Below are 12,647 nucleotides of genomic sequence, written 5' to 3'. Positions count from 1 at the left end.
GATTCGCTAAGCACCCTTTTGTGCTCTTAAAGAACTTAAAGGTGCAGTCAATTCCAGGTCTTTTCAGTGCCTTTCAAAAGTCAAAACAAAAACAAAAAAAACCCAAAAATTAATAAAAAAAAAAAAATAGTTGAGGTAGGCCAGAAAACTAGGCCATGTACTTCAGTGCTTTTGCCTGTAGAAGGAAATGCTTGTTAAATTATAAGGTATTTAAGCTGCTAGAGTTTGGGGTATGCCACATTGTTTTAACTGGTTCCCCAATTCTCTGCATGCCAAAGTGGCAGGGGTTTCTGAATTGTCATTGATCTTTCTAATGCTGTCATAATGTTCTTTATGGTAGAAAATGTGGAGTTCTGTAGCATCAGTTTTGTCTGTGCCACTGATTTTCAATAAAGGCTGATTTAATTGATGAACCACAACATTCAGCTGATGCTGCTTAGCAAATGCTACAATTGTATCATTTCCTCCCCACTTTCCAAATTTCTTTAATTCATCAACATATTCTTCAAAAGGGGAGTCATTTACTCTAAAAGACTCAAACTCTTGTCTATGGTTAATCATATAAGAAGCAGCTTCTTGTCTGTGTCTGAGATGATTTCTACAGTGACCTTCTAGCTGGTCTGCTAAAGCCCTAAAAAGGCAATTTCCGTCTCCTGATACTTTACGAAGACTGAGTCCCAAAGCATTTAACTGATCAGTGGGATTCTTAAATGGGAACTTCCTGTTTCCTCTGAACTTTCTTTGCTCTTTAACAGTTGCTATCGTTAGGGTTTTTACCTCTTTAGCGTCTACCTCAGGTCTATCTGAAATCTCTTCACCTATGAATGGTGCAGGCTTTATATGAGAGCAATGAATCCATGAGTCTTTTTCACCAATTTTAATGGCGGTAGGAGTTGTCAATAATACCTGAAAAGGTCCTTCCCAGGCAGGTTGAGTTCCACTGGTTCTCTGAAAATTCTTTACATATATTTTATCTCCTGGGTTGAAGTTATGCAATGAAAAGTCTAATGGTCCTGCCTGGACCACAGCTCCTGCCTCATGGAGTTCACGTAGCCTGGTCTGTAATTCCTGTATATAGGAAGCAACAGAAGTATCACCTCCCACCAGTGATGTATAAACTGGGGAAAAAGTTTTAGCTTGGATAGGAGGGTGACCAAAAAGCATTTCATAAGGAGATATATGAAGTTCTCCTCTTGGTCTACTTCGTAGATAGAATAATGCCAATGGTAGAACATCAGGCCATTTCAAATGGGTTTCAGTACATAATTTGCCAATCATACTCTTAAGCTCTTTATTCATACGTTCGACTTGGCCTGAACTTTGTGGATGGTAGGGCGTGTGGAATTTTGGAGTCACTCCCAAGAAAGAGTAGATTTGGGATAAAATCGAATCAGTGAAATGTGTGCCTTTGTCAGAATCGATGCGGGCTGGTGGGCCAAAACGAGGTACTATCTCTTTAAGAAGAATTTTGGCAACAAAGGCAGCTGTGGCTCGGGGGCTGGGAAAGGCCTCCACCCACCGAGTGAGCTGATCAACTATAACAAGGCAAAATTTATAATGTCCTGCTTTTGGCATAGTAATATAATCAATTTGTAAGTGCTCAAAAGGTGTATATGCTAGAGGACGCCCTCCATAAGCTTTGACCTTAAAAGCATACTGATTATAAGACTGACATGTGGAGCAGCCCGAGCAGATTCGAGATGCTGTATTAGTCACACCTGGTGCTATCCAGGTTCTCTTAATAGAGTCTACAATGCCTTGTGTACCAAAATGGCCTTTTCTGTGAACAGAGAGGCATACCTGGTGGTAGAATTTCCGGGGAAGAAATGGCTTACCTTCCGGAGACACCCAGATGCCATTGATCTGTTTCGCCTTAAATTTCTTTTTCCACTTTTCTACTTCAGAATCGTCATAGGTTAGGTTGGAAGGAATATCCTCAGAAGGTGAAAGGTTAAATACATGTTCAGGAGCTTCTAATGCAGCAAGCTTGGCTGCAGAATCGGCTCGTGCATTTCCCTTTGAAACAGGATCACTATTCCCTGTGTGGGCAGGGCAATGTACAACGGCTAGGGAAGAAGGCAGTTTTAGGGCATCTAAGAGGTCCTTGATAAGGTCCCCATTGGCAATAGCCTTGCCCGAGGATGTTAGAAAGCCTCGTTGACGCCAAATCATACCAATAAAGTGGCATATGCCAAAGCCATATTTCGAGTCAGTAAAAATGGTGGCACTCTTATCTTTAGCTATATTACAGGCCTGTGTAAGAGCCACAAGTTCAGCAGCCTGTGCACTAAAATGGGAAGGCAGAGAAGCTGCCCAGAGGGTGTCATAATCAGAAACTACAGCAGCTCCAGTAAAACGGGTTCCCTCTCTCATAAATGAGGAACCATCTGTATAGAGGACAAGATCAGGATTTTCTAAAGGTGTATCAAAAAGATCATCACGGGGTTTTTCAGCCATATCAACTAAAGAAGCACAGTCATGCAACGGTTCCCCCGAGAATGGTAAGTTAGGGAGTAGTGTTGCTGGATTAAGAACTGTGCAGCGTTTTAAAGTGATATTCTCATTACCTAACAGGGTTATTTCATACTTAGCCAGCCTTTGATCTGAAAAGGCTTGTGTCCTGTGACGTAGTAAGAGAGCCTCCACTTCGTGAGGGCATTGCACAGTTAGAGGGTTACCTAGGACCAAATCAGAGGCTTTTTCTACCAAAAGCGCTGTGGCCGCCACTGCTCTAAGGCAAGGTGGCGCTCCAGCCGCTACAGGGTCCAGCTGAATTGAATAGTAGGCTATAGGACGTTGGTTAGGCCCCAGTGACTGAGTCAGGACTCCAGAAGCCACCCCCCTTTGTTCATGCACAAAGAGAGTGAAAGGCTTACTATAATCTGGCAGTCCTAGGGCAGGTGCTGATAACAAGGCCCGTTTTAATTCTTTTATGGCTGAGAGATGCTGGGGATCCAACTGTAAACTGTCTGGAACAGAACTTTTTGTAAGAGCTATGAGGGGTTTAGTAATTTCACCAAAAGAGGGTATCCATTGTCTACAGTACCCAGCTGCTCCCAGAATGGCTCTCAACTGCCTCTTAGTAGTGGGGGCAGAGAGTTGTTGAATGGCCTGGACTCTCTTAGAAGAGACAGAGCGAGTTCCAGCAGCCAAAATAAATCCTAAATATTCTACCTGGGGCAAACACCATTGTACCTTTGTCTTGGAAACCTTGTGTCCTCTCTTGTGCAGCTCCAGCAGTAAGTGACGGCTATCTTCCTGACAAATTTCAGCATTAGGAGAGGCCAAAAGTAAGTCATCTACATATTGTACTAGTGTGGAGCCCTTAAAGGTAATAGAGGCCAGATCCTGCTGTAAAATTTGGGAAAATAATGTGGGACTGTCTACAAATCCCTGTGGGAGTCTAGTCCAGGTCCACTGTCTATTTTTCCAGGTAAAAGCAAATAAATATTGGAAGTCCTCATGTACTGGTATGGAGAAAAAGGCAGAGCAAAGGTCTACCACTGTGAAACATGTAGATTCATAGGGAATTGAGGAAATTATCATAGCCGGATTTGCGACTATAGAATGTCTAGGAATAACATAATTATTAATCGCTCTAAGATCTTGCACAAAGCGATAAACAGGTTTACCATCTGGCCCAGGCTTGGGTTTTTTAACTGGCAAAATGGGAGTATTGCATGGAGAGTGATGACATGGAATAATAATACCCTGGCTTTTCAAAGCCTCAATTATAGGGGTGATCCCTTCTATTGCTTCCCTAGACAATGGATACTGTGGAATGGAGGGGGGTGGTCCCCCCTTAACTTTAAAGGTAACAGGCATGGCAGACTTAAGGAGCCCCACCTCATTAGGGGATGAGGCCCATAAAGACTCAGGAATGTCAGAGGGGATTTTGGATACCTCCCCTGCTGTTCCTTGAGCTTCTGTAAGTAAAATTGGTAATAAATGAACAGTATCCTCTGGCAATTGTAAGGAGACAGCCCCATCTGGAGCACAAGATATGGTTGCTCTAAGCTTGCAAAGGAGATCACGACCTAATAAATTTACAGGGGCATCAGGCATGAGTAAAAATGAATGTTCCACTGTTAAGGGCCCCATAGATACCATGCGAGGATTCAATTTTGCCACTCTCTGGCTCTTTCCTGAGACTCCCACTACATTCAAAAATCCTACAGGTCTACACCCAGCATCTGGTTTGCTTACTAATACTGATTTAGAGGCTCCTGTGTCTAGCAGACAATCATAATAAGTCTCCCCCACTTTTAAGGTGACATGTGGTTCATTACTCTGGGGAGGTGAATGGACTGGCACAAGTGCATTCAAAAAATCTGGATCTGGGAATATATGGCTTTCATTATCTATGTTCCATTCCTCCCCAAGACACCATCATTCCTGTGTCCTCTTCTGAGGGGGGTCTTGGTTACCATTATTCTGGTACTGCCTTTCTGTATTCCTCCAAAAAGATCTATTTCTATTTTGATTTCGCCTGTAATTAGAATTAGAATTTCTTCTCCAAGTCCTACATTCTCTCAATTCATGCCCCTCCTTACGACAGTAACAACACACCTTAGTGTCCTTGTTCCGGTGTCCACATGGCTGACTAGGAATCGCTGGTGCCAGAATGCTCTGTTTAGGGTGATCTGGATCTTCCTCACGTGAGTCAAAGACATAATTTGCAAGTTCCTTAATTCTATCTACTGAGAGATTTCTCCAGTCTGGACATTGTTTCAGAAAGTATCTGCGTATTTCTGGCAGTGAATTATAAACAAATGTGTTGAGAATGATACAGGAATCTCTTAAATCTACTGGATCCAATCTGGTGTACTGTCTAGCGGCCTCACAAAGTCTATCATAAAATCTGTTTGGTCTTTCATTAGCCTCCTGAGGTAGGCTTAAAAATTTCTGCCAGTTTTCCGGTTTTCTAGAGCAAGATTCCATTCCCTTCAGAAGTGTTTCTCTAGCATCTTTTAATCTTTGGAAATCCCTATCATCATTATAATTCCACTCTGGATCCTTTAGAGGCCATTCCACATCGGCCTTACCTTTCGCAACAAGGGCATTTCCTGCTGAGATAATATCTGTAATCTCAGTTGGGGACAGTAAAGTTTCCAAAAGGCAAGTAACATCAGCCCAACTGGGTTGATATGCATTAAATATAGTCCTTAACTGTGAAATTACAGTGTTTGGATTTTTCTCAAAACTAGGGATGATTGATTTCCATGCGCTCAAGTCACTTGGTCTAAAGGGGCTATATTTTCTGACTTGAATTGGCACTCCCTTCTTACTATGTTCTATAGCTTCCTGCAGAGGGAGTAGTTTCTGCTGATCTGATTCTGAACTTGGATCATCTCTAGTAGAAACAGCCATTTTGAGGTCTCTCTCCATATGTGAGAGTTTCCCCCACATCATAACAATGATAATAACAAAAACAATGATAATAACAAAAACAAAAAAAAAACAACAAAAAAAAATAAAATCCTTAGTCGTATGAACTATGGATGTGGTATTAAAAGGTATTTCAATTGCAGGCATAAAATTTCTACTTATATTAAACGTATTTTCCCAAAGATTCTCACGTATACTATTATACAAAAAACTTTTTGCTGCCTGAATGAGGAAAAAACCAATAATGTTATGAAGGACCATTGAATAAACTATTCCTCTAAGTCGGGATGTTATGCTGTCCCAATACATTCCGATGAGAAAAATCAAAGGGATGGTAGAATATTCGAGCATCTTGCCCTTTAAACTGGGCTGGCTTTTCTGTTTAAAGCAAGACTTTTAGAGGCTTAAAGTCTTTAAGGGAGATTAGACAAAGGGAAAGTCCGCGGGGGGGGGGGGGGGGTATTTGGAAAATCCACCGAATTAGCCGGCTTATGGCCAAACTAGGGAGGGTGGGAGGGTCCTTAAGGTCCCTTCGGGGTCGCCAAACTGTGAGATTTAAAATTGGATATTAGATCATAAATCTCCCCTACTTAACCCTTCCCTTAATTCATCTCCCAGACTAGTAAATGGAAGAAGCTTCTGGTTTTCTAGATAGAGCCTTTATTGTATATAAGGTGTTGTTGATTAGAAGGATAGGAAAACAGAAATACAGTACAAATCGTCTTAAATCTAGGCTGTCTATATTCCTTATAAAAACTCACCAAACCGATTTAGGCCACCTTTGGAGTGAGTCAGACCGTCTGTGCCGCGCCGCCCGGAGTCCCGCCAAGCCGGCAAAAAAAAAGCTACTCCCCTTCTCTCCACCCCGGAAGTCAAAAAAACCCGGCAGGCAGTCTGACATGCGCAGCAGGCGCACTGTACCTGGCAGGCAGTCTGACATGCGCAGCAGGCGGACTGTACCCGGCAGGCAGTCTGACATGCGCAGCAGGCAGACTGTTCATCTCCTCCCCAAAAGGGTGGTCCTTGAAAAACTGGCGTCTTTCACTTATCCTAACCGACTGTTAAAAACTTTCATATTTTACCACAGTTGTTATTCCCAATACTGCCTTCTTCCAGTAGAACCCACCCTTGTAGCAAAGAAATACATTTAAGCAAAAGAGACCAATAATCTAACAATGTCTAGCAGTATAACACTCCCTCTTATTGTCCACCACTTCTCTACCAAATGTAGAGAAATATATTTCATAATCAATCCTCTGGAATCAAGACTGGCCACTGCATTGTCCCGAGTTCTCATATCTTTTGATTTTTTTCCTCTTTACATTATTGTAGTTGTTTTGCATGTTGTTCTCTTGGTTCTGTTTGGTTCACTGCATTATTTCATACAATTCCTCCCAAATTTTTCAAGACTCTTCATATTTATCCTTTCTTACATAGTATAATATTACATCATTTTGGATGCTACAATTTTTCAGCCATTTCCCAACAAATTGCCACCCACTTTGTTTCTAGGTGTTGTTTTTTAAGTTGTATTATTCTATTGTTAAATTAAATATATATATATTTAAAAACCATTGTAATTTAAGTCATTCATATAATGCTCTTTTACATTATTTTTCTTTATATCAAAATGTTCTTGTTTGTTGATGTTTATCAAGTTTATCATAAAATAAAGGTGTTGGGTTTTTGTCTTTTTAACACCACAAATGTGTTATTACAGATACTTTGGTATATGACCCTTTTCTCTTAACTGCAGTCAATCTCAGTTTTCTATGTATAATCATCCAGTGCCGGCAAGGCAGGCTGTACTGTCAACCCTTTAGTCTGGGGACATTGCTCTACATGTCTGAGGAACTCCCTCCCCCACGCCTCCCACATGGACAGTGCCACCCAATAAATTTACTCCTTTTGTCAGTCGTGACTTTCCTTCAAAACCTGTACGTACATTTTGCCTTCTGGGAGCAGAATAAAAATGGCATCTTGTTTCTGCTCACTTGCTTCTGGCGTTACACTAGCTTTCGTTTACAAGTAGAATTGCCCAATAAAGTCTCCTTTCTTTTAAATGTGCAGCTCTGAACCCTCAGATTCAGTCCTCTTCTCTTACTCAACTATATGTATTATCTCTAAAACAGAAAAATTCCCTCTCTTTTTTAAAAACAATCTAAACACATGTGCCTCACGTGAAAGGCAATAGATAATCTAGATTTACATGAATCAGTAGTTTATCACATTAAATGTATTAGAAGACTAAGTGAGCATATAGAACACAGATTGACTTTTTGATTGCTGAGGGAAGCCAGGAGTCTAGAGTGACTAATTAACCCAAAAATACATTTGGCTTTCTCCCTGAGAGAAGAAAGGGTAAAAGGGAAGAATACACCACCTGTTTCTCTTCCCAGGAAGGAGGCCTTAATCAGCCTCTGAATATAAATTAAAGTCAGAGAAAACTCTTTCTAAACCTCCCTTTTAATAACTTTCTCAACTAAGAAAAGGCATGCAGGTTTCCTGACCATTGCTTTCTAAAAGATAGCAGGTGTAGCTATTGACTCAATTGAAGAATGAAAAAAGCAAATATTTTTAGTCTTAGGGAACCATGCAAGAAGATCATACTCCAAAAGAACAAAGTGAATATTTTGAGTTTCTTGGGAAAAAAATCAGTATGATGACATATAATAGAGATCCCTCTATTAGGGTTAGGATTATAAATATCTGAGGGGGTGGAATCCAAAGATATAAAATTTAGGGGGAAGAAAAATAATAAACATTTGAGGGGGCAGGGTCCGAAAATAGAAAATCTGAGTGGAAGAGAAGCAGCCTAAAAAAGTAAATTTGTGTTGATCTATTCCATTTATACCCAGTGCCTATGTTTTTGTAGGCAGAACTCTGCCAAACTGCGGCTTGGAAAAAATTACTTTTTATTGGGACAGCCAATGAAATTGGTCTTGGAATAAGCATCCCACTTATTCCTTTTAGATTTTTATAGTTCAGAAACACTCATACCTGAGATCAATCAGTGTGGGAGTGAATAATCCAGGTGTCATCAATCTTCTCATCCTAGCAGAAGGGCAGTCCTCATGTCTTCACTAGAACAAAGTAGTTAAAATGGGGAAACATCAAGTAGAGGTTCAGGACTTCTTGCGTCTGAGGTTAGGGTTATTCATTAATTCATTTGTTTTTATGGTTGGAGAAGATTATTACAGGTAAGGACTGCTTCCTTATTGGTATGAGAATTTCCCCTACATATGAGTCACTGCAAATATTTAGGCTAAAGTTGGTAAAACTTCTAAATGGACAGTTTTTCTATAGTTATAATTAAGACTGGAAGTTTTCAAGCCCCCAAAGTAACACTTTTGATAGTCCTTTGAGAGAAAAGTCTTTTGTTATCTTCACGGGAATGGGAATATCAGGACTAAGAGAAGTCTTAATTGACCATAGGTAAACTCATTGTGTGAACTATGCTCTCTCCCCTTGGGCTCACCAGTCTGAGTTATAATGAATTGTGTTAGCAGTTACTTTGATTGTTGAACTTCTTAACAAGAAGCAATGAAACCTTTGGGTGGTTCTACCTGACATTTTATAATAAATGAGTTGTAACTACAATGAGTAAATAATATGTTGATGGGAGGGAGGTACTTATGGCTCAGTCAATGGTTAAACCTTTATTAAGTGACTACTGTATGCCAGGCTCTATGCTGGTAACTAGAGACATAAAGAAAAAAATAGATGATATTGTCCCTGCCCTAGTAAACTTTCCCTCCACAGTCCATGGAAATAGCTTTAAAGAAAGGGGATGGCATGTTAACTGATATAACAATATAGTGTTTGGAGAAGCCAGAAAAATCTTTTGGAGAAACATGGAAGAATTGGTACTCCAGGGAAAAGCAAAGTTAATACTTAAGAAGAGAAGTTATCTTAAGCCTTCAAAAGACGTGTAGTTTGGAGGCATCTAAATAATTGCAGCTCACATCTTCCTTTTTTCTTTTTTTGTTTGTTTGTTTGGTTTTTGTTGTGTGGTGGTTTTTTTTTTTTTTGTTTTTTGTTTGTTTTTGTTTTGGGGGGTTTGGGGGGGCTTTGTGGGGCAATGAGGGTTACGTGATTTACCCAGTGTCACACAGCTAGTAAGTGTCAAGTGTCTGAGGTCAGATTTGAACTCAGGTCCTCCTGAATCCAGGGCAGGTGTTTTATCCACTGCACCCCCTTTTTTTGTTTGTTTGTTTTGAAGCTCACATATTTAAGGAAGGCCTTTCCTTCATTCAACTTGTCAGCATTCTCCCCAACCTACTCTACCTCAAACTGTTAATTTTTCTTTTTTTAAATTTAATCGTTCAACTAACAAAATTTATCATATCTCGCTCTACAATTGAAAAATAAAAATAAAACCTTTGTAATAAATGTGTGTAGTCAAGAAAAACAAATTCGCAAAATGGTAATGTCCCAAAATTTATGTTTCATTCTGCATTTTGAGTCCAAAACCTTTTTCAGGAAATGGGTAGCATGCTACATCATGGACTCTCTGCTATCTTGGTTGGTCATTATATGGATCGTAGTTCTTAAGTCTTTCAAAGTTGTTTGTCTTTACAATGTACAAAATGTTCTAGTTTTGCTCACTTTAGTTTGCATCAATTCATATAAGTCTTCCCAGCTTTCTCCAAAGCTGTCCTTCTAATCTCTTCATCATACACTAGTATTCCACTATTTTCTTATAATTTGTCCAGCCATTCTGTAATTGATAAGCACTTCCTTAATTTCTACTTCCTTGTTACTATAAAGAGAACAACTGTAAATATTTTTGAACATTGTGTCCTATTTTTCTTTGATCTATTTGAAATATAGACCTTAGGTGAAAGGGTATGCACAATTTGGTGACTAGGGGCATAGTTCCAAATTGCTTTATAGAATAGACTTTTCCATCTCTTCCCAAAATGCAGCAAGCATCTTGAAGGCAAAAGCTTTTTTGCCCTCATTATACCTCTATACCTCTCTAATACCTCCAAGTATGGAATAAAGTTTTAGGTGTCTTTCTTGACTTAAAAGGGAAGAGAGGAGGGGTTTTCCAGAATGCTTTCAATTATGCAAAGGGTTGTTCTGAAGAAAAAGGATTAAGTTTACTTCAACTGTAAGCAGTACAAGGAGCAATGAATGGAAGTTGTAGAGAGATTACCAAATGCTTCCTCATGATTAGTGTTCAGTTGCTTATAGTTATATCTGACTCTTCGTGAACCCATTTGGGGATTTCTTGGCAAAGACACTGAAGTGGTTTGCCATTTTCTTCTCAGCTCATTTTACAGATGAGGAAACTGAGGCAAACACGATTAAATGACTTGCTCAGTCTCGCACAGCTTGTAAATGTCTGAGGCCAGATTTGAACTCGGGAAGATTAATCTTCCTGACTCCAAGCCTGGCACTTTATCTTCTGCAGTGCCTAATGACTAGACCTGCCTAAAAGGAAAGTATTCTGACCTAGGAGAGCAGCAAGTTCTTTCTTGAAGATCTTCAGATATAGGAGTTCTAAATCTTTTGTCATGTCATGGACCCTTTCGGAAGTCTGGTGAAACTTATAGACCCCCTTCTCAGAATGTTTTTAGTTGCATAAAATAAATCCCATAGGTTAACCAAGAAACACAATTATATTGAAATATAATTATCAAATTATACATTAGAAAAAAAGTTCATGGACTCACGGTTAAGAACCTCTATTCTAGTGGTACATGTGTGGCCATTTTTCAGGGATACTAGGATACAGTTCTCATTCAGGGATGGGTTGGATTAGATGACCTAGAGGGGAAGTATAACGTAATGGATAAGGCACTGGAGTTGGAGTAAGGAAGATTTGAGTTCAAATCCCATTTCAGACACTAGATAAATGAACCTAGAAAAGTCACTTAATCTCTCTATGCCTCAGTTTTCCTCATCATGCAAAATGAGAGCATGGGACTCGGTGGACCTTGAGGTAACTTCTAGTTCTAGGATCCTATAATCCGCTGATGTACTGTGAAATTCTGTGATTCTCTGTGTAGAGAAATGCTGAGGTGATATTTATACTGTCACAGGAATGAGTGAGCTTTTTATTTCTCCCCAGCTGAATGACTATGTCTACACAAGGTAAAATAAATATCAAGAAAAATTCATCCTCTAAGATATCTCAGTCTTACAAAGCTGGCTTACGGTTCCCAATAGGTCGAATCTATAAATATTTAAAGACTGGAAACTATGCTAAAAGAATCAGTACCGAAGCCCCTATCTTTCTGGCTGCTGTGTTGGAATATTTGACAACAGAGTTACTGGAGCTGTCTGGTAATGTTGCCCAGGCGAACAAAAAAATCCGGATCACCCCGCTGCATATCCAACTAGCCCTTCAAAATGATGAGGAACTTCAGGAGGTCTTGGCGGCGGTAACGATCCCTGAAGGTGGAGTGGTGCCCCACGTTCATTTCCATCTACTTTCTCGTAAGACACCTCGAGACTTACCAGACAAGAAACCCTCTTCCATCCAAAAGGTCTAACTATCTTGCAGAGAAGAAGAAAAGAGGGGACCTTTGGTACTTTTATCTTCAGAAATATATTGCTTGCTCTAAGCAGATTCAGTTTGCTTGGAATGGTTGATATTAGGTGATGGTTTTAATAATTTAATGAATCACATTTATAGGAATGCACTATAATAAATTTTTGCTGCTTTAAATTGGTCTGTAGAATTCCTACTGAAGCTGAGACATTCCTCTGACTTTCTAATAAACACCTGGTTACTCTGGGTATATTTAAAAAGGGAAGAAAACACTATTTCCTTTTCTCCTTTCCTTCTTGTTCTTCCACTTTAGAACAGGAAGGAAGTTTTGTTTCTTCTATTAGTACAAACTCTGTTTTCCTTAGAGTTAAAAGGGAATTCACTTGTGGAGAAATAGGCCTGAATGAGGTGAGTTTTTAATAACCCAAACAATCCACCTAGCCTGAAGAGGAAACCTCATGTAGCCCAGTTGTATTGAGACAATGACCAAAGGAAACTTAAGTGAGAATTACTTAGTTCCTACTGTTTAAACAGGAGTTCTAAGCACTGGAGTTTGTGTTGGCTTAGGAGTTGAAGTGTCTCCCACAACAGAGGGGTAGGTAGATAATTCATAAATAAGTCTTTGGGTGTTTAGGGTTAGTTTTAGTTTTTGGTCCAGACCCATGACTTCATCAAATCAAGGTGATCAAAGGTCACCTTTGATCATCAAGGCAAAAACTTGATCTCCCCAGGTGAATTGGAAATTCTTCTATAACTT

General features: G+C 39.7%; 1 protein-coding gene across 1 annotated transcript; it reads left to right on the top strand.

The window, feature by feature from the left end:
• Window positions 1-11,477: 11,477 nt before the first annotated feature.
• On the top strand, window positions 11,478-11,891 carry LOC122747423 (histone H2A-beta, sperm-like). Its single transcript, XM_043993448.1, has one exon. The coding sequence runs from the start codon at window positions 11,478-11,480 to the stop codon at window positions 11,889-11,891; it is 414 nt and encodes a 137-aa protein (XP_043849383.1).
• The last annotated feature ends 756 nt before the right edge of the window (window positions 11,892-12,647 follow it).

The sequence above is a fragment of the Dromiciops gliroides genome, chromosome 3 (assembly GCF_019393635.1).
Source record: "Dromiciops gliroides isolate mDroGli1 chromosome 3, mDroGli1.pri, whole genome shotgun sequence".
In the NCBI taxonomy this organism is placed as follows: Eukaryota; Metazoa; Chordata; class Mammalia; order Microbiotheria; family Microbiotheriidae; genus Dromiciops; species Dromiciops gliroides.
This window is presented reverse-complemented; position numbering and strand designations above follow the sequence as displayed.

Excerpts from the sequence above, each read along its gene's own strand:
- LOC122747423 (XM_043993448.1), top strand. The coding sequence starts at position 11,478 with ATGTCTACACAAGGTAAAATAAATATCAAGAAAAATTCATCCTCTAAG.